Source organism: Paramormyrops kingsleyae, chromosome 24 (genome assembly GCF_048594095.1).
Source record: "Paramormyrops kingsleyae isolate MSU_618 chromosome 24, PKINGS_0.4, whole genome shotgun sequence".
Taxonomy (NCBI): domain Eukaryota; kingdom Metazoa; phylum Chordata; class Actinopteri; order Osteoglossiformes; family Mormyridae; genus Paramormyrops; species Paramormyrops kingsleyae.
In genome coordinates this window covers 9,646,766-9,669,993 of record NC_132820.1, presented here as the reverse complement: position 1 = coordinate 9,669,993, position 23,228 = coordinate 9,646,766, and the positions used below count along the sequence as shown (strand labels likewise).

Here is a 23,228-nt window from a genome sequence, read left to right as displayed (position 1 = left end):
ATCCTTTTGATCGCCCATCGCTGACCTCCAGAATCTATGATCTTAAACAATAATGGAGATGCCCATTTGTATTACCAGAGCCCCCGTTTGCAGGGGAATTTGATCTGTCAAAACTTACTTACTTTTTTCTGGGTGAAACTATTATTTTCCTTAAAAAAAAAAAAAAACCTCATCAAGCAGAAAATTATGTCTCGTTCATTTTACTTGAAAAATTTTCCATCCTCCCCTTCTCATATAATTTTTCCCGAATGCACAGAATGTCATTTTTAAAATACTTTTATTAATAGTTTTACAAGATTGCAACTCAATTCATAAATACAAACTTTATACTGAAAGTATCATAGATTTGAGATAGTTGCTGACATTGTCGCAGTACTACAATGCTCTCTAAATCCGTGTTTGAATTTGCATAGAATGTGCGAGGATCTCAATTCATACGACAAACATGAACAGTTTTAAGTAGACGATAAACACAGAAAAAGCAACGACTTTCAGCCTCCCAAAAATGTGTTAAAGCACTTGTTTCAGCGTGGAGGTGATCTTCTGAAGGGAGAGAGCTTCCCAGAGAGGCTTTGATAGCAACAGCCTTGCTTCCTTGGACACGGAACACGGCGGAAATTTAAGGAATTGGGGAAAAAAACAGGATCTCTTTCAAACACCAGAGGACGTGTGTCACAGATGTGGTATGGGGACCTGGTCGTGTTCGTTTTATTTACATTTCTATTGGACACACGGGGGAACGAGCATGCAAATTCGTACCCAAGGTCGCCGGTCCCCTCAATTGCACCGTGTCTCTTTTTACGTACATGTCTGTATCGCTTACGTTGCGTGCTCCTTCATTAGAGCACGAGCGCCTACGAATTGACACGTCGAGTAACACATTTTTGCGAAGCCAAGAGCCGCGAAACGAAACCATCCGGTGAGTCGTCCGCACGCACAAAAATTTATTCGAGGAAAACCAGTCATGCTGCTTTACATTTCTCACAGAGTTTGGAGATTACAGCGTAAGATGAAACAAAAATTTAATGACTCATAAATATAAGGACTCACACAGATAGGTCTGAATTAGTTCAGTTGATTTCTTTTCACTGGAGGGGTGTGTGGCCTGCAGTAATAGCATTATGAACATAAAGTTCAATTAAAATGCATTCATGTGGTGCCGCAATTTTGAATTAAACTGGTCATGTTGGAAGGTGGTAGCTAAACCTTCGTTTGACGCATCAGGCCAACTATGTCGCAAAGGGTGATGTTGAAAATGAAAACGACCTGCAGATACGTGGATAGATGCACGATAAATGTTTGAGTGAGTTGGACCATTTCTATCACTGTTGAGTTAAATTAGTATAAAAGTATCACGTTCTTGCGCAGAATGTGACGTTACTATAAATAGCGCCTGCCAGCCTCCGTCGCCAAGGCCGTCCTTGAGTGGACTTGCATGCCATCAGGACAGCAAGGCCTGTGGGACCTGGGTCCAAGGGCTCTTAATTTAATGTCACCCCAGGGGCTCGCCATCTTAGGTGCTGATCATGTGACCACTCCACTCCCGCAGACTCTCCGCAGAAGCTTCTGTCGCTTCACGTTATTGAGACAAAAAGAGAAGGAAGAAAGGAAGACTGGCGGGGAAAAACAGGTTTTTAAGGTTGCCACCGGCTCGCGACGCACAAAGTCCCTCTTATCACAGTGCCTTGCTAAGCTACTTTGGAAAATAGTATATAGTTAATAAATAAATATTCATGGAAATGCAAATACTTAATCCATACGGGGACAATTTCAGAGGCATTACTGGAACTCTGAGCAAATCCCCAGTAATAACTATGCATTGTGAATAAATAAATATATATGTAAATGTATTTAATCCTTAATAGGGTGCCTGGCAAGAATTTCAGAGGTATTATAGGAACACTTAGCAAATTCCCATTAATAAAAGTATCTGGTAATCTGGTAAATAAATAAGTGTAAATATTTAATCCTTTTGGAGGATTTCGTATCAGAATTATTAAATGAGCAGTTAGCAAATCCCAAGTAATGGGACTTCTCAGCTACACTGTTTTCTTGAGCTAATTTACGCCTGTTACCTTATCCCTTGGAAAGCCGTCGCAGGTATGATAAAGCTTTAGGGTTACTTTGTGCAACTTAACTTCTCTGAATAATTCAGTGTTAACGGATAGCCACCGTCCATACTGGCACACTTGTGCTTTGTCAGATTTTTTTTTGTTATAGTTTATAATAATAATAATAATGAAAGCAGTTGGCTTAGCGTAGAAAAGCATGAGGGAAAGCATTCTCCAGGAAAACCCTACTTCACTGTAATACAACAAAAAGGGGGCAGAAAATCCTACAAAGCAGAGTACTGATGACTAAAATGTGTAATTCGGTTTGCCCTCAGCAAACCCATTCACCCCCCCCCCCCATGACCATGATTAATCTAAATGACAATGAGATGTACTGAAATAGGAAAAAAAGAAAGATGGAATTTAATACGAGGACGGTATGAGGCTGGGTTAATTAAGCAGGGCCGCAGATATACGGAGGACGGCTGGAATTTTGTCCAGAAGGGGGAGAGTGACACAGCCCCCCAGTATCTTCAAGCGATAATGACTCGGTCCCATTCAGATACCCTCATATCAAACGTGTGCTACGGATCCCTTCACACTGCAGTAAATAAGGTCCTCCCCTCCATCGGGGGCAGCGTTGTGATGGTGGGTGCCTGTCGTCAGCGCCAAACTGCTGTGCCATTAGCGTAGCTCCCCTCCAGTTTTTGGTTTATGTCTCTGTCAATGACTGAACTTCAGCGTAAAAAAGAAACAGAGGATAACGCGCAAGCTCTTAGTTGTAAATATTCCACACCGTACGTGACAGGAATGCAAAGAGACTCGACCCCCAGCTGACGTAAAACCGTGTTTGGGAGCCCTTTTGGGACCAGAGACTAACAGCGGTACGCTAAATGCTAATAACACCATATTCCCAATGTTGTAGCACACTGAGCAATTAAATAAACTCTTATTTACTTATGCAAGACCAGTTTCGCTGAAAGCAGTAGCGGCTGGTGGATAAAGAAAATTGAGGCGGTAAGAAGATAATACGATCACGATATTACAATACTGAATTTCTCCAGTGAAGAGAGAACATGTGTTTACAAATGACAATAAAATCTTAGTACTGGGTTATTTCAAAGTTACTTGTTTCATAATTTAATCTCAAAGAAATTGGACGCACTACCTCCTGTACCTCTATGGACCAGCTGCCTCTGCTTGAATGTATAACTCCATTTCTGATACCAACCAGAAAATTATTATTATTCTTTTGATCTCCATGATTAATGTTTTGTAAGACCTCCACTACAGTGATGCACACAGTTGGGGATCGAGACCTCAGCATTCCTGTTATTTAGCACATTTTAATGAGAAAAAAAGACAGAAACAGAAATAAAAGAGACTTCCTGACAACGGTCAGTGATGTGCTTCTCCTTGCATTGAAATAAGGCACAGACACAGTGTCTCTCTTTGAACAGAGCGGGCCAAATCTGCTTTGTCCCAGTACGAGCATCCGCTTGGGTGACCACCCAAGATGGCTCCAGGAATTTCGGTTATGACTGCGATGCAATTTACATTTGTGGGGTGGTAAAGCATCTGGCCGATGTTTTGGGAGGGGAGAAGGGACGTTGGAATGGGACTTCCTTCTAAAATATCGGAATTTCCTCAATCTGGGCCGCTGTCAGCACTTCGTGATCGTCGAGCTTGTGACAGCCACAGCCCCCCCCGAAGAAAAAATGCCGAGCAGTGCCACTGGCCGAGAAAGCTCAGAATATGATAGAGCTGCCCCACAGCTATCTAGAAACCGAAATGACACAAGATGGCCCTACATCAGGAGGGGGGGGGGGGGAATATAACGCCCCCTCAGGTTTGACAAAAGATGCAACATGCCCTATGCTCCCTGCTGTAGGTCGAGGGTGGGAAAAATTAGTCCAAGGAAATGAGACTTTGAGGGGACGAACTTGAGAGTTGGGGGAGAAATGCGGGGGGGTGGGGGGGGGGGTCAGATTTAGCTACGCAGTGATCACCCTAGCTGTTCTGGTACTGAAACTGTTCTCAGATCATTGGATAGAAAGGTTACGGGGAGAGTCTCTCTGGAACGCCGGTGTGCCCCGACCCCTGTCCCCTCTGGTTTGCAGTGGGGGGTGTAGGGGGGGTGGGGAGGGCATCTCGTCTGCACACGTGTCCTTAGAGGCAGACGTTGTTGCTGATGTGGCAGGTAGAGCCCGTCCCAGCTTGGGAGAGGAAGAGCTTCCCGCTGGGACAGAGACACACCTCGTACACCGTCTGCCTGGTGGCCATGGGCGAGGCCTTGCCCTCGGGCAGCCTGGGCAGTTTGATCTTTTTGGCGTCCAGCGTGATCTGGAGAGCAGGACACAAGTATGTCAACAACTGCAACAGGGAGGCAGGAAAAACAGTGGTGTGTGCGTGGGTGGGGCCAAAGGCCCCAACTGAAAGCTGATTGGCCCCGGAGTACCCACAGCCCTGTCACTCAAGAATTCAAAACGTATCACTGGCCAACATAAGGTTGGCCCCTTTATGCCCTTCCTCTATAAAAATTCATTCTAGAATTGCCCCAGATTGAAAATCTGGCATTTCTGTGAGCCGTTAACCGTAGGAAGACAGAACGTTTAGGTGAGAATGGAAAGATCATCCTGTACCAATAATACACGCTCCTGGATTAGCGGCGAAGTGTTTAATGAATCGTCAGAGAAGTCTCAGCCCTGCTCCGTTTAATGGGCTTACGGGTGCTGGTGCAAGCACAATCGCTGCATGTAAACAGCGAAGCTGATCTTTAACGAGGGCGTAAAATGAGTGTTTATAAGGACTCATCGTACGATTATTTTACACTCTCTGGAGCCTTTGTCAAAGCGATGAATCGGTTAGCCAGGCTTGTCAACGAAAGGTCGTACGTTGTGGCTAGTTAGAGACAAAGCTTCTGGGCAAATGTCTGCAGACCTTTCAGCTGTTGAAGGAGGTATCTAACCTGGAATGCTTCCATGAAATACAGCTTTCTCCTCTTAAAGGGCATGGCTGTACCCTCTGAATGAGGCCTTGTATGGAAGTCTTTGCCATAGCAGGGCCAATGACAGATGACTGTAATTGTAATGATTATAACACAGCGTACGGCTCTGTGGGACCAGCATCCATATTCCTATGTGACCTTTCGGGACCTTACAGCGCAAGCTTTTACGGGGTGATAATCCATTGTAATGAGGCCTGCTGAGAGAAACCATTCTACGTTTTATGCTTTTATAAACGTATTTTTTTCCCTATTCGTCAGACTGTCACCATACTTGGTGATTAACGTTTACTGCGGAATTTGTCAAACAACGCAACAATGCAGTATGTTTTGTCAGCAATCATCCTCAGGAACGTCCCTGATGTTTTCACCCACATGTATTTCCGCGTGTCGTTTACGCCCACGCATCGTCATGGTTACAGAATCCCTACAACCCGTCGATTGGCGGCAATAACAGCGGCAATCGTATTAAACTGAAATCCAGCCCACGTGTAGCAGCAGAGCCCGTCGATTCTGGCAATAATTCTTTGTTAACTGACTTTATTATTCGGATTAACTACTTTTTTTAAGCAGGGCATAGCAAGGGCACTATGAAATTACAGCCAGAGCACCACTTCCTGTCCGGCTGGGACTCTGAAGAGCTTGTATAACATGGCTCTGGGAAGAGGTGTTTCTGGCAATAAAAAGGTAAAGAGGAGGCCATTACCGGCAGCCTTTGGGAAGTATTTCCAGCAAATGACCTGGAACACTTCTAAGATGGGATCTCGGCTGAGTTCTCCCAACATCTGCTACTGGGAAAAAAAACTTCCTCATAAAAGGCGAGTGCTTGGAATGTGCGAGTTGTAGTGGGCGGGACTTGGGGCCAATCGAGACGGCGCTGGCGGGGGGGGGGGGTGGGGGGGCGAGAAGACCACAGCAAAAGGGCTCCCCTCAGTGCTTAATTTGTGCCACATCCTGCCGGGATGCATTCTGGGACCTTTCTGTTTCTGACTCTGTGTTCCGCCACCTATTTGCACAGATCCAGCAGCTCGCAAAAAATATTGCACAAAAAAATTAAGCGAAGTATGTCTTTTAATTTACAGACCATGTTTTCAGCACCATGCTGTGTACACGTCCCGGGACCTGCGCCTTCCTCGTTACACCTCCGCTCTCATATGCCCTTCATGTTCCAGCACCTTCCAATTTACCGTAAGGACATCTCTGGGGGGAGGCCTATTTGTCCCTGAGCAACCACTGAATATCCTCAGAAATGAGATGCAGGATTTTTTGTGGCGTGGGGCCATAATTAAACAATAAAACGGGATAATAAAAGTTTTTTCATTCTTAATTCACACAGTGGTGCCAGCCTTATCAGTAGCCAATGATATGTTCTGAATTGGTGAGTGACAGGGGAGAGGGCCAATCAGCTGTCAGATGGGGCCAGTGCCGCTGTGGCCCCGCCCTACTACACGCCTCTGTTCTAATTGGTTCTAAGAAATATTGTTTGAATGAATTCATCCATTTTTCATGCCTCCTTATCCAGGTCATGAACCTGGCACCCAGTTTTATCAAGGAGTGAAATCTGGTACACAGATAAGCTCTGGAGGGCCAATGGTCGGCGGCAGTGGGAGTCCAAGGTCATACCTCCCCATCCTTTGACTCCAGACGTAGCTCGCTCCTGCAGCTGGCCTGAATGTCTCCTGCCTCCGCCAGGATCTGCACCCCCTTCGGAGCCTCCATGAACAGGGACCGTGTGGGGGACTCCAGCCTGCAACGCGCAATTAATGAACGAGTAAATAATTAATGCATCAGTCTGCTTGCCCGAGGCAGAGTAAACAAAACAGAAAGCGGGAGCCTCCCTGACATCTCGACACTCTTTGGGGGTAAAATCACGCCCCCCCCCTTCCTCATTACCTCAGCTTGCATGCCTGACCGCTGAAACGCGGCACAAAAAAATGGGTCCCCACAAGGTCAATATAACAGGTTTTTATCACATTGTAGGAATGTAATATATACATAACCCACAACACACATGCATGCAAACTGAAATAGACACGCACAAACACATGCATGCACAAATACAGTTACAAATACACACACACAGAGTCACACACAAACACACACACATATACGTTTATTATCATTTTGCTTATTTTTCTCCCAGACATCCAGGTGACCTCAGAGGATGCTGCCGTATTCAGCCACATTCGTGTCATACGGGCAATCGATTGATGTCCCAGTTCGCCTGAACAGTGTGACACAGCATGCAGACCCGTCTTTATGGACCCGTGTGATGTGCAGTTGTGGGGGGGCAGAATCACCGAGCCATTTAGGGTCACTGGGCTTCGTGAGACGAGCTGACACTGTATGCTAGGCGGCACGGCCCCCGCTCGCTCTGCCTACGGCCCCCGCTGGGTAAGAACCCCGGTGCCGTGCTTTCCTGCCCACTTTGCATGTGATCGGGAAGGGGGGGGGGGGGGCTGTTAGGGAAATCATGATTTAAACAAATATGCGATTGGGCTTGGCCTTGCAAAGCAATGTAGATTATCAGCTGCTGCTCATCAAAATAACACTCATCTGGCCGGTTCCGCGCGGATTGGGAGTGGGTGTCATAATGACATATCTAATCAGCCCCCCTTGTGTGCTGGGGGGGGGGGGGGGGGCTGAAGCCTCATCATGCACTCTCTTTACGCATCGGATCTGGGGAGGGGGTGCAAGGCAACACTGGGAAGGACTGTACAGTAATAATACAGATTATTCATGCGTGTATACATGGTGTAAAACGGCAGTTAGCGAGACAGTAATGAGGCAGATTATTCATGTGCGTATACATGGTGTAAAACGGCAGTTAGTAAGACGGTAATGAGGCAGATTATTCATGTGCGTATACATGGTGTAAAACGGCAGTTGGTAAGATGGTAATGAGGCAGATTCTTCATACGTGTAAACATGCTGTAAAACGACAGTTAATCCTATGTAAATCCTAATAACGCAATAATCTCCCTCTCTTGATGGGTTTTTCAATGAACAATACATAAGGGTAATAATAATCGTATATATTATTAATCTAACTTTATTCTTAGTGATATAATTTCAGTCTCAGCCGCAGTTTAGATCAATTCATTCGGAGTTTTTATTTTTTAATACTAAGTGCATCCACAGTTTGCCTGAAAGTGCTGCAAACTCATTAAGGCATTTTGGAGACTCTGTGTGTGTGAGACACAGATCGTAGGTAAGTAGCTAATTTCAGTAATTTCTGTAGTGGTAAATTGTGCCCCACCCATCTTCCTATAACTTATGCAGTACAGGGTTAGGGGGGAGGGGGGGTGGATCTTAACCTGGGTCCTTCCACAACATGTGAGCAGTGAGGAGGGGATTTGAACTCGCCCCACAGCGGTCAACCAGCAAAGCTGAGATGCACTATAGCAAAATTTGGAATAGACGGCAAACAGTTTTTATTTTCCTTAGGTAGGTAACATGGTCTATATCCATCACTTCGGCTGAGGACATTTCCGCAGATGTTCATCCGGACTCTGTAGCTCTGTCAGTCACGGCGTCTGCAGCAACCTGAAGCCACTCTCCTTGGCCCTGGCCGCAACCCGCCCATCCGACCCCATCCCTGCTGCGGAAAAGTTCCGGGATCGACCTCGCCTCGCATCCCTTGTTATCGCCTGATCTGCGCAGTTGTGATGAACCCAGGGACTATAATGAACTGAGCAGAACTCCCCCCTCGATCGCGACACTTGAATCATCGAATCCGGCACGTAGGGAAAATGAGGTGTAATGCAAGGCTCTCGCAAATTAAAGAGTAGCTGTGTGATAAGGGGAGAGTAGCCTACTTTCTAAGATACTTATCGTTTCCTTTTTTCCCCCTTTTTTAGTGACGACATTTACCTTTGAGACCGGGAGATAGACGCTGACCTCATAGAAGGCCGGTATGTGACTCAGTGGGCTGTGATCAGAATGTTGTAGATTCAAATCCCAATGATTTATGTTCAAAATGTTTTAGGGCCCTGGAATTGTCAGTTATAGCAGCCAGTGGCTTCAGTGACTGTCTGACTCAACTGTATGTCACGCTGGACAAAAGCATCTTTTTCGCTTAACATGTTCAATTAAAATGTAAATAGTGGTAATTATACTGGCAATAACAATCCAATAGAAATCTTAGTGCCATGGGCACAGACTCTCTAGGGACAGGCTGGTGTCATATAACAGAAGAGCATGGGTAAGATAATTTTACATACATGAATAAGTTCTGAGGGGAGAAAGAAAAATGATTGGTTCAGAGAGATAACTAATCATACTGTAGAAGAGGTGGGTTCAAGTAACTAGAGGAGGCAGGACCAACCAATCAGATGTCTTGGTCCCACCTCCTCTAGTTGCTTCGATCCAACTCCTCTGCAATCTGATTGGTCCTCTCTGAACCAATCGTTTTTCCTTCTGTCTTCAGAACATTTTTGTGTAAGTAAAGCTCCCACAAGCATAACTCCACGCCTCTCCCAAAGAGCTGGAGTTGGGGGATGCTGGCTTCTGGCAGTTGGTCTGCGGTCAGAAGGTCATCGGTGTGAATCCCGTGCTTGATAGAGTGGACAAATCTCCATCGGGCACTTCAGCAAGGCCCATAGCCCCCTGGAAAATGCTCCGGGGCGGCTTGATGGATGGCTGACCCCGTGGCTCGGATCCCAAGTCTCACTCTCAGCTCTATAGGTGTGTGTATGTCAAGAGGAGCAAGAAGGGGAAATGAGATGAGATGAAAAAGCAAATTCCAATCTACTTGTCTCCGTTCTTGTACATATGGCAAACAAAGCTTTATTTCATTTTCATTTCACACAGCGCTGGAGGTGTGTTCTTTGCTGAGGTGCCCTGAGGGTATTTAATAGTAGATGTAGATTGCAGTGCCCTTTAGAAAGGTATCAGAGTGGTAATTAGTTCCAGAAACAGCAGTTGTGTTTATGTTGTTGCTGTAACCACAGCGAAGTGACAACTGTGAGGTTCTCCTTGCCTGGCAGAAGGAACTGATGGAGCTGAACTGGCCATGGAGCTTCTCGTCCAGTATATCCAAGTCATTTTGCCACTTTTCCCCAGCCGGGTCTTCGGGGACCCTCAGACAGTCCATGTGGATCGTCTAGGGGTCACCGAGGACCAGGATGGGAGACACTGCTTGAATTATAAAAGGACAATAACGTGCCACCTGACTGAAAGTTTGCGAGAATCCCATCAAATCACTAATGTGGTTAAGAAGGCATCTCGGAGGGTTCAAAAACAGACATTAGCTGTAGGTCACTCGTGGCCATAAGTGGAAATTAGCGGGAGAACATTTTAAAACAAATTTGAGGAAGCACTTCTTTACACAGCGTGTAGTTAGAGTATGGAATAGTCTTCCTGCTAGTGTAGCGGAAGCTAAAACCCTGGGTTCCTTTAAATCAGAGCTAGATAAGATTTTAACAACTCTGAGCTATTAGTTAAGTTCTCCCCAAACGAGCTTGATGGGCCGAATGGCCTCCTCTCGTTTGTAAATTTCTTATGTTCTTATGTCAAGTGCATCCAGTTGTTTTTAGACCTTATTAAGCTTTTGAAGATCCAGCCTGACTATAAAGTCCAAATAGTAACACTGATTGCCAGGCATATCTTGTAAAATGTGATCCATGACCATATGAGACTCCACAAGCTCATAGTAATATCATCAACAGCCTTTTATGGTCAAGAATGACCTGAAGTTTACTTCCATATCCATAATGGGTGGACATGGCAGGATCTATACTAAATCACTGGCTACAAGGCAAATAAGCAAAGGTATTGGCAGTTTACTATTTTGCTGTATGGTTGGATTCACAGTGGTCCGGCAATCCCTGTAAAGTGTGTCCCACAGGAAGGACCAGGATGCTTCTGGAATCCAGGCTCTTCCGGATTAAATCTCCATCTATTCTGGGATTGGAAAGTGCGATTGGTGCCCCGATGTGCTGGAGTTGTTCCAATTTCACCTTATAGCGCAGAATCCTCCCAGATCCGACTTAAGCCCACTTGCGTGGACTGTGAGGATAATCCGGAAACCTCTGGACTTAGGAGTGATTTCTGTTCGAACCAAATCTTTCTCAGCCTCCTCTCTCCACACTGGCCTTCCACACTTCTTGACGACACCAGTAAAACGCACATTGTGGATGGCCAAATTCCATCCATCCAATTATGGATGGTTGAATTGAAGAGCAAATTTCCAAAACCCAGTCCGTTTTTTGTCATTTCTCAGAAAAGACCATTAATACCAGGCTTCTGCATCATATGGTAGAGTGCTGGGAACCAAAACTCACTCAATCCTGATGTAATCCAAAGAAAAACTTAAAGCTGTTATATTTCCCAAATGCAAAGTCCTCAGAAATGCTACCTATGAACTAACCCACGTGGAAAGTTGCAGTAGCGTGTGGTGTGGGTACCTTCTCCTTTGTCTGTATCGATTTTTCTCACCATTTGCGATATTCCGTTCCTCTTTCAGTCTCCCTGTTTAAAGTAATGCTCGCCATCGCCGCCCTCATGGCTGGGACATGAGGTCACATACTACAGAACCTCGATCTCATCCGCTGCACACAGCAAACCCACAGTACATTTATCTATCTCAGCGGGCGAGAGCATTTACGCTGACAATGTGAGCCCCTAGCAGCACAATCGCAGGCCTTTCTGCCGGTGTCGTCTTATTCACTCTGGCCATTTTGTTCCCGTTCAGAGCTCAGCTTGACACCCTAGGGTGTCTTCCGGAACATTCCACGTGACCCGCTTCCATTAACATTCTATTCCCTTGACCTCTGCATATCAATTTGTCGAACAGAGCAATGTCTAAGCCCACCCTGTAAAGGTTACTATTTTACCTCAGCAATACTTTTTACACAGCATGTGAATCTTCTTCACTCATTCTGTTTATGGATTGTAAATATTTTGGCTATTAGCAAAAACCCTGTCAATCATCAGTGCTGTTTTTTGTCTAAAACACTGGTTTAATAGACCTCTACATCTTTAGAACTCTCTTCTTTCACTTAATATTTAGAATTAGAATTTTTTTTAGAATTTAGTGATCAGTGGTCATTGTCAACACACCACAGCACACAGTGAGCAACAACAAAATGTGTCCCCTGCATTTAACCCATATATGACTTTCGTGACATAGCAGTGGGCAGCTAATTCAGCGCCCGGGGAGCAGTGCTTGGGGGCGGTACCTTGCTCAGGGTACCTCAGTGGTGCTTTGTTGGTCTGGGATTCGAACCTGCAATCTTCCAATTACAAGTGCACTTCCTTAACCATCAAGCCACCACTACCCACAATCACCACTGCCCACTATAACAGCATAATATTGTCTACAGACTACAATCATCTGAAGTGCTTCCCAAGAACATCTATGTTTCCTATTATAACTGTTTGGCTGTCAACGTTGCTGTCAAAAAGTAAAATGCCCCCCTTCCCCACCCTAAATTAATCTTGCATCTCCGAGATATAATAATCAGGTATGATAATGGCAGGATTTGATGGCGGGCACATTTGTTAAATGGATCTATTAAGCTTTCTCTAGTACCTTCAAACACCAATGTAGACAAACTTCAGTGCAAAAGGTTTGTGCCCATTAGCTGCTGCACCTGTAATGGAACGCCGTAAGAATAAGAAAGCGATTTATGTAAAGCATGATCATAAGAAAAAACCGCCAAAGCTCATTCTGGCAGAAAAGAAAACGCTTCGAGATGAAGGGATTCTTGTTAAAATGTTCGTACGCCAGTAGGGATCGGTTTTCCGGCTCCGTGTCGCCCCCATCGTGAGCTGTCAGCGAGAAAATGAAACAGATTATCAGACAGGGTGTTATTGCGCGTCCCGGACGTCTAGGCGGCACGGCGGACTGTCGGCTAATCTGTCGCTTTGAAAATCAAACCGATCCCTACCAGCGCTTTTTGCGGGGAGTGATGGCGCGTCCGAGCCGTCGGGACCGCGTTTGTTCAGGGTGCGGGGCAAAGCATTCGTCACGTGGCTTGGCGCCCCCCCCGGCGATCGTCCATAAATGCGGATAAAGGTGTCACGCGCGTGTCCCGGGAATATGGAAATGTCACGCGGAGACGGATGTTTAAGACAAAGCACGCGCTTCCCTTCCTCTCCTCCCAATATCTCCACCCTGAATCGAAAGCCAATAACTTTTTTATGCTTCCATTCTGCGATCGTGACATCCCGAATTTATGGTAAATTATATATATCGTTTTTGAATGCGAGGGATAAAACAAATCTAAGCTATTTTGTATACGTGGCGTGTTTGTCCTTTACAGTGACTCCGAATGGTTTCTGCCTTTTTTTGGCTGATGAATATAGGAAGGGATTTCAGAGACAGCGTTTGTTCGGATCCATCACCTTATCGCTTCAGTGAGCTCTGCCACAATACTATTGCACAGTTTTTCTAGTGTTATTTTGAAACCATACCCTTGGTTGACAACAGCAAAGGGTTTCCTGCAGCACACCCAGGATAAAAAATAATATTTAGGGAATTAGAGTGGAATGGATTCGGCAGGGAACCAGACCTGTAGAGAGGACAAAACGGCTACGGGTGGATGGACACCAATATTACGTGATTTTAATATTTTATTAAACCAAAACGGCATCACCTGCACCGCCATCGTTGCCAAGAAAACAGATTTTCCATTTTTTTAATCCCTCGGGTATTCTGTAAATCACCTGGCAACTGGTATAATGGCGTTATATAAAATAACGCCTGACTGATGGATTGATGGGAACAGACTCACACTTACAGCAAATTGACCCCTAAAACGACCTCTAATGGAACCAAAATGGTCCCTATTTCACAAGGCATTCTCTTAGCACAGCCTGGCCACTCTTTTTGATCAGTACTAGCGTTGATTTATTTTCTGATCCGTGTGCAAAGTCCTCTGAAATCGCCCTGATACACGTGTCTTATGCCTGAAGTGTTTTCAGTGACGTCATGGTTTCAGTGGACAGGAAGGAGACAGGAATGTCATGTGACTGGTAGGTCTACATGTAGTTTTATTATGCTACGTGTTCGGTTTATGGACCGTACACATGAAAACTATTCAGTAATTGGTAACACTTAACTTGACAGGGCACAAATAATATAGTATTACTATTAATTATAAATTAATTAACCACAAAGTAAGTCTCAATTGCATACTGATCTAACGTTAATTCATCGTTAATGAATCATGATTCATCTTTCATGCCAAGCAGTTACTATATTTATATGTTCATTCTGAAAACATTTGTGAACTACTGAAGGAACAAGTAATGAATAACAAGTGAAATACTGATCTCATTTTTGTTCATAATTAATGAATCGTGAGGCATCCTTTTTCTCAAGCAGCAACTATATTTGTTCATGATTCGTGCTTCAGTAGTAACTGAGTTATTACTAAGTGCATGTGCCTCGTCAAGTAAAGTGTTATCCAGTATTTAGAATTAATCAAAATCACTACAGGAACATTGCACAGATTTAAATCTGGATGTAAAAATACATGCAGTTTGGCTGAGTATTTGGACGCGGCAAAGCTTTGCTTGTATCATGGTATTTTTTGAGATTCTGGAGGTTTTCACAGTATAGCCACGGTATATTTTCTCAAGTTCACCATTAAAGTGGCAACAGGCGTTTACAACAATAAAATAGGCCTACATTTACAATTTTTTTTTTAAAAAGGAATGTTTTTAGTAATTACTTTAAAAATAATTTGCATTGAGCTTGACAGTAGCATATAACGACGTGTTACTACATTATTAAAGTATATTCAGCTCGATAGCGATATGTTTTATTGATCATAACTGTGCACTTAGCTCAATCAGAATTGTTTCACTGATAAGGTCTCACCTGGTCTCATAACACCCGCCATCTCCTGCAGTAATCACAGCAGAGGGTATATTTCTTACGACGGCTGAAGAAATTTGGTACGTCGACCGAAATCCTCAGCAACTTTTAAAGATGTACGGTCGAGAGTAATGGCCAGCTCCGTCCCAGTGTGGCAGGGAAGCTGCTCTGCTCTGGACAGGAAGACTCTCCAGCGTGTGATAAAAGCCGCACGGTTCATCTCCGGAAGAGCTTTCCCGTCGCTCCAGGACATTAACGGGTCATCAAGAGGGGCCACAGGACAGGGCACACCCAGAACATGGCTCCTCACACTTCCACCGTCAGGAAGACGATACAATCAAGGACAACATGGCTCACAAATAGCTTCTACCCGCCGGCTGTCACACTCGTGAACAATGCATCCAACTCTGCCCCCCTTACTCATCACTTTGATTGACCGTTACCTCATTTGCTGCAATACGCAGAGCGCTTCACTGTTTCTTTCGCATTACTTATTACCGTTGTGTAAAAGGAGACGCTAGAGTAAGAATTTCATTGCATGGCCCGAGCATTGTGTGTTTTACATATGACAATAAACTTCTTGAACTTGAACGTACAGGTTGAAGCAGTAGCTATACATACTATAATGAGGAACGGTAATAAATGAAGAATTTGTTGTAATAAAGTTAGTGGACAGGGTATGTACGGATAACAGGGTTCAATACACGCTACACAGTGATCTATAGCACTTCTAGCAGTGAGTAATATTACATTATCTGGTGCCTATTGAAGTGTTACAGTTGTTGTTTTCAGCCATGCTACAGTATGGCGGAATGTGAGGAATTCATACCGTACAAGAAATTAAAACCAGTATATCGGATGAACTGGTGTACCGCCCAGCACTACTTTGGGGTATTACAAGTGGTTTACGTGAAAAGCATATTTCCCGTGGTGGATAATCGCTTTGAGATGTCTGTGTGTAGAGACAGAAGAGGCCGAACCCCAATCTTTGACTTCAGGTGTCTACGAGTGCTTTCTGGGTCATTATTTATCGTGTCTTTGTTTTGACATCCCCGTCTCTCCCTGGCGTTCACGTACTTTCACACGTTTGCCCAAGTTAACGATGCCCTTAATTACGTTTCTACAAACAACTGGCATTTGCGGGATGCAAACAGTGTCTGCATGGCGGGAGAAGGGGTACCAGAAAAATCAGCATCCATCTGTTTTTGTTTTTCTACAACCAATAGGACGAACGAGCGTCTCATCGCACGATAACAGACTTGCTTTGTTTTGGCGTCGGTTTCGCCAATAATGGCATCCGATCGTCGCAATTCGCTGCGGCTCGAGCATTGTTCTGAGAGACTTTTTGAAAAATCTTCGTGGACAAACAGCTGTCTGCAGTCTGTAATCTGTTTATTTGCATATCAAATTAGATGCTTACCGCTGAAGCTCGAGTCCGTCTGTATGACAGGACTGGCGCACCATGGTGCAATGCGTGTCGCAAATATGTTGGGTGTGACTTGAACACTCAGCCGAATGTGGCTGTGGGGGTTAGTGCCGCAGCTGAGACTAAGGATAGATTTATAGGGTAGTAATCCAAATGGCTGCCTGTCTGCAGCCCAGATGACAGAGGCTTATGGAAATTGTCTACAGTCTTGTCAATCAAACAGGCAAACCTAAGGTGAGCCAGCTCACAAAATCTGTCTGACAAGTCAAAACTTACCAATGCTTTTTCTTCTAGGAGAATGTAGTCACGATGAAAGCACTTTTACATTATAATTCACCAGAAAACAAACACAGACTTATAGAATAAATCGAGCAAGTTCTATACCATGGTGGGCGATCTTATCCAGAAAGGGCCGGTCTGTATGCAGGTTTTTGGGATAACCTTGAGGTTTGCTGTTCAAACCCAGGTGTGAGGACTCTTCAGGCAATCAGTCCTCTGATTATTAATCTAATTAGGGAGTTGCAGTGAAAACCCACAACACAACAGCCCTTCCTAGATAAGACTGCCTGCCCCAGCTGTATACCTCCCCAGCTCTGTTTTCAGCTTAAAAAATCTATCACTGTTAAATATTAATCTAAATATTAAGAGAATTATTTTGCATGGCGAGCAAAGTTTGCAACTATGGTTAAAGTGCACGAGTGATTTCTCTTCTTGATGCCATGCGGCGGATGTCACTGTCATCACCCTAGATCCTGCAAGAATGCCATGTTTTTCTTGACTCTCATCTCCCTTAACTGCTCAAATCTTCAAGCTCATGGCAAGAATAACTCTCATGCTACAAGTGCCTCTTCTTCACGGGTAAAAGCAAACGTGTTTTTGCGCTTTTCCAGCTACCGTGAGCATCAGGTATGATCTTGGATGAGATTGGAGTCAGGGTCGAGTCAATGTGGTGGTGGTGAAGATGGCGCCCCCTGCTGGGGAGAGCATTACGCTCGAACACTCACCGCAGCTCCTTAAAGGGCTCTGCCCTGACGTGTGGGGTTTCCACGGAGTTGCTGAACACTGCTCCTTCTGCACCTGGAATTAAAAGAGGGAAAGGTGGAAATTCTACTTCTTTCATTCAATAACAGACGGTGATACAAACACAAAGGAAGGATTTTCACTGCAACTATAACTCTAATGAAATAATAAGTCCACACATCACCTCAGCAGGGCTCTGAATTATAAGGAAAATAATTTAATCACTAAAAATAACTCCCCAACCCATAGTGCTAGTTTGCTAATGAATACTTTGTTACTGCAAAGAGAAAGTCGAAATGAAAATTGCATACAGGAAAGTTATAAAACACAAATTTTAACAGCAATTACCAGCTGTATTGATTGGTGGATATTCCTCTGTTTGTTTGCTGTCTAAACTTAGGATGACGATAGTAGGGCTGTGTCAGTTTAGAACAGGGCTATTCAACTCTGGAGCTCGATTCCAAATCCAGGCCTTGTTTTCCGTTGTCCCAGGTAGTTAGTTTAATAATTACTGATTCCGATTGGCCAGAGGCTTCACACCTGGCTCACCGGTAAAGGAAGGCCGGAAAATCAGCAGGGCTCGGATCTTGAGGACCGTGATTTTGCATAGCCCTGGTTTAGAAGGACACAGCAGGGGTCTTGTAGGAATTCTAAACTTCGGCCTTTTGGTGGGATTTGATCCTGAGCCCCCAAGACAGACAGACAGACAGACCAACAGACAGACCCTGCTCGTAGTCTTCAGAACGCAAAGACACTATGAACATAAAGTTGAGAGCACTTCCACAAGATGAAGATTAGTGATATATACTACACCTGGCAGAAGATAAGGCATACTGTATGTTTTATGTGGGCATCATCATCTATTAAAATACTATTACTAACTACATAAATACGACCAGAGAAACTGTCAGAGAACATAAATAGAAATATTTCCATTTATACAGCCTGACATGGAAACGCAGATGGGAGGAATATGACTCTCATTACTGAGCTCCTGCTGATGTTGCTGCCACCTGTAAGCAGGTAGAGCTCCTCTCCTGCTCCCAGACCCGGGTGTACAGGGGTTTAGATCCCATTGCTGCTGTCGTCCTGCTTTATCATGGAAGGTAATATGCAAAAAAAGTCCATTTGGGTCTGCAGTTCTGCAGGTGTCAAACCATGGCAGGCATCCATCCATCTATTGATCTGCTGACCCATCCATCTGCCTGTCTGTCCATCCATCCATCCATCCATCCTTTTCCATAATTGCTCATCATATCTGCTTGAAGGTATCTAAACACCATTGACGGGATACTGGTCCATCACACTTCCAGTGTTCCTAAGTTCATGTTTTTGCAAACTGCCAGTTCATAAAAGCTTTAGAAAGAATCACAGTTATGGCTGTATTATTGTAATAAATATGATAAATGAAGATTATATATTTGTTATTATTATCATTAAAAACAAAACAAAAGCAAAGGTAATCATGATAATGAGTAATAATAACGAATTGGTCTTGGGCTCCACAGTATAGGCTGGTTAATCTGGGCCACTGGGCGCTTCTGGCACAACACAAAACAAGGGCCATTAATCAAAGCGTCAGCAGCAGATTCAGATATAACCGACCGGCGATTCACTTTGTGGGCCGCGCCTTTGAAGTCCCTTAATGAGAAAATGCTGATTCAAAGGGCTTCATTGTGTCCCAACAATGGTCCGGCGTAGCTCTGAAGAGCTTGTCTCCTTCACAGTATGCGGATACATGCCTGGGAAGCTTACACCAGCGAATGGGAACTGTCACATTGAATAGGGACTCTCGTTACAGGACAAATAAACTGTTAAACAGCGGCCAGATGCTGCGTCGCTTGATGTAATACGTGTGAGTGAGAATGGTGAAGGTAATGATGTGGTGGATGATTCGAGGGGGTGTGGCTCAGCAGATTTGGATTCTGTGTCTGTGATCGGTAGGTTGTTGGGTCAAATCTCTCTGCGCAAGATTCTTAATCCCCTATTGCTCCGGGGCAGTTGTGACCCCCCCCCCAAGACTTGCTCTCATGTGTCTTGTGGAGTGCAAGATATGATAGGCAAAAAGACAATGTGAAGTATCACTATTCGATAATGACGTTTAGGTTCTGGAAGGGTGTGGGTTCAAATCCTGTTGCAAAATAGTCATATCACCATTAGGCCCACAAACGAGGCACTTAAACCCAACAGCTGCTGGATGCTGACTGACCCTGTGCTCTGACCCAAAACTTGCTCTTGCCTGTATATAAACATATGTGTCCGTCACTTACGGAGTTCAACTTTGCCACAGTGAAGAATGAAGCGTTGCTATTTGCCTGCAAAATATGGTTGGCCTTCTTTAAGCTTAAAATGCAAAAGTAACAGAAAGGTCCAGGCAGCTTTAACCGCAAAACAGTCAATTGGGGGTCTCTGCGTGCTCATAACAACAGATCAGCTGGCATCCCAAGGCGCTGTTGGGTCGATATCCTCTTGCCGGCATTTACATATCACCTCCCGCGCTTCGGACGGCTTTTGTTCCGCCTCAATTTGTACACCCCGCCCAGGCCACCCAAATAAAACCGGCCAATGTGCCCAGCTGTAAATGCACTAGCGATAAACACCTCTAAACAGCCGCAGATCAGGAGATCGATATGGCCGTTTCAGTTTTTATCTTAAGTTCTCCCATAATGTTCCCCCTCAAATCATTCCGTCGATGTGTTTCCATTAGCCTGTCCTTGCTTCCCCAACCCCCTCCCCCCACCTCCCGACCGCCCGCCCGCCCGCCATCTCCGGCTGATCAATCAGTGACTTATGAAGCATGAGGTAGGATATTTCACACACGTTCTGAAGGCTCATAAACATCCACGCAACGTCGCTCGCCGCCACCGAAGCAGAAGGCCCCTGAAATACAGAGTATGATTCTGCGCACCTCCCGTTCCGTAATAAAACACAGCCACTGCAAACACCTGTCAGCTTTCATCGTACATTTAAGCTTTACGCCCATCTGTATTAGAATATTGATCATGACGTTAAGGTCAAAGGTCAAATCACTTCAGAGTCAATCATGGTGTCATCAAAATAGCTCAAAAGATTAGCCATGTGTTTTGGTTTTTTTTTAAGGAAAGCTTTAAAGGGTCAATAATGATGCATTTTATTTATTTAAGCGCTTTTCAGGAATTGAAGGACGCTAACAATATAGAGGAACAGAGAAAAATAAATGGAAAAAAATTGTGTAATATTGTTGCATATTTACACTGCCAGCCAAAGGTTTTTACACACTGAAATTTTCTACAACATTTACTAAAAATACAGTAAATAATCGTTGCTAAAAAATACATATACAGTATGTATACCATTGAAGTACCTTAATTAGCAAGAAAATGTCATATATTTGATTCATCAAAGTAAACTGTTCTAGCAGTTATAACAGCAGAAAAAATTTAAGGCATTCTTTTCTACAAGGGACATTAAATACTGCTCTGTCTCATGGGATGAAACAGTTAAGTGCATTTAAAATGAAAGAACAGCCTAGAATTTGACTACGCCATCACCACACAACCAGTTAATAGGGTGTCAGACATGCACTGGTACATACTCTTTCCATGTTATACGGAAACTGGTTTTATTTGACTCGTATTTTCATTCATTTTCATGCCCACTCCCTCACCTTTCCAGTGCTTAACAAGAATAAAAATCCGCAGTTTATAAAATAAACAGAAAAGTAGTAAAAACCTGTGCTGCAAGAACATTTGACTGGTACTGCATCTCCTGTACTGCATCTCCTAGTTGTCTTGCCGATTCATGCTACTGCGACTCTCTACCCGCTACTATCTTGTGCTATCAGATCACTGCAGATCATTGAAAACGCAGCAGCACGTCTGATATTCAGTCAGCCCGAGCGTTCCCATGATGCACCTCTCCTGGTCTCTCTTCACTGGCTCCCTATTGGCGGTCGTATGGAGTTCGGGTAATTGGTCCTTGGTTATATGTAAATCATTGGACAGGCACCCATCTCCTATATGTCCCATCTCGCCCCCTTGGGTCACCAATCCAGTGCCATTGCAGCTCCCTGCACCACACGAGAAGCATCACTCCAGACGGTTCCTATATGTGGCTCCCCGAAGGTGGAATGAGCTGCCAAACCACGTCCGGTCATCAGACTCCCTCTCCACCTTCATTAAAGTCCTCAAGACCCATCTGGCCCAGGAATTCCTCTACTAACCTGATGCCTTTTTACGTTCCCTGAATGCTCTTAAGTTGCATTTACTGGCCCATGTATAGTCTTATTAGGTTCTTGCTTTGTTAGAAGATGTTGCGTCGCTCCTGCTCCAACACTGCTGGCGCTCGTACCTGGACATTCACTGGAAGCTCAGCCTAGCTGCGCTTATGCCTATTCAACTGCGCGGCAGCATAAAGGTTTACAGTGCTATTTGTCTCACTGTACTTCTCTGCCAAATATAAGTAAAAATGTATAATGTAACTGAAGAGCAAATTTCCAAAATTCACTCAGTCCACATGATACATTTTCTAGAACATTTCTGTGGGTTTTGCAAACTTGACAAAAGTTCGTTGCCTGACTACATGAGGACTGAGTGGGTTTTTTGTTCCCAACGCTACAGCATGGGATAAGGAAGCATGGCTTTCGTTCACTGGCGGGCTCCTCTGGAAAACAACGATGAAAAATGATCAGAGTGCGTTTGTGAAATGTGCTCTTCATACGGGATGCTTGGCGCCCTCTATCTTCACCGCCGGGGACTGCCCCGGGGGCAGCCTGCAGATCTTAAACTGGAGAGGGAGACAAAACCACCATAGAGACCTACCTAGGGAGCTGGGGGCTCATTGCAAAAGCAGGCTGTTCAAAGACACCTCCTCGCTCAGTCACCCCATCACAGCTATGTGACCCTGACCTGCAGGTGGACTGCGCTGCCCCCTACCTGTCAGCACTGGCCAACACATTCAATATTTATGTGAAAATATCATACACAGTATAGCAGAGTCAAGATACAAGAAGTTTTCCATACTGAAGCAGCAAAACAACATCTCTTTTTTAATGTAATCATTGCTTAGGTGCATTACATAAATAGAGGACACGCATTTAAAAACACATTAACGAAAACGTTTTTGAGAATAAATATAGCATAAACATGACCTGTGACAGCCGCTTGTTATTTCTGTACATATTATTATAATTATAATCATAGCTTTGTGTATGTAACAGTTCCTCTGTGACAAACATCATGTGTTTAGCTTATAGCTGTTCCACTCAAACTTGCTCAACCCAATGTTACTATAAAACGAACAAAGATAATATCTAGTATTATCGTAAAAGCTGATCATTTCAGCAGCAGATCACGTCAGTTTATACAAACGTTCATTATTTATACAAACGCGTCCTAAGGTGATACATATATTATGTTCCACCGTCTGGTTGTCTTTTACGCTGCAGGAAGAAAACGCAGCATCCTCTAGCACGGCGCAGCAAATGCGACCTCGCAAAGGGCTGACGGGACAGGCGGGAAGCTCTGGAGATAAGATCATCTCGGGAATGAGGCGATTTTTCACTCGGGCAGCGGCCTGAGGCCCGGAGCCTGAAGTTTCTGCGGGGGAACAAACTCAGACAGATGCGGAAACCCCCAACGGGCTGAGCCGAGGTGCTACGCGCTGACCCTGCACGTCCTTAGCCAGACCTTCAGAGAAGCAGCCCTCTTCATGGACCCAGAGAGACCTGATTCTTAACGATCAGATGGGGGAAAGGGGGCGCTGTAGTGTCATCATTCGACACGTGCCGCGTCTAAGTGTCATCATGCGCTACGTGCGATAGCTGACGCGGTATTAATTACCCGATATATGCACACGGGTAGCTGATAGCAGAAATATTTCCCACAATGCATGAGGAATACATCATCCAGAATCCAGAAGTTT

General features: G+C 44.6%; 1 protein-coding gene across 4 annotated transcripts in view; it reads right to left on the bottom strand.

Annotated features, from left to right (window-relative positions):
- Positions 1 to 260: 260 nt before the first annotated feature.
- sgcd (sarcoglycan, delta (dystrophin-associated glycoprotein)) overlaps positions 261 to 23,228 on the bottom strand; it is a 130,868-nt gene continuing 107,900 nt past the window's right edge. For all 4 annotated transcript variants that reach the window (XM_023844965.2, XM_023844967.2, XM_023844964.2 and 1 more), the window contains exons 6-8: positions 17,312 to 17,384; positions 6,679 to 6,802; positions 261 to 4,394 (exon numbers count right to left, since the gene is read on the bottom strand). In XM_023844965.2, coding sequence (XP_023700733.1) covers positions 4,221 to 4,394; positions 6,679 to 6,802; positions 17,312 to 17,384 — 371 coding nt within the window. In that variant the 3' untranslated portion in view covers positions 261 to 4,220. The remainder of the gene's footprint in view (positions 4,395 to 6,678; positions 6,803 to 17,311; positions 17,385 to 23,228) is intronic.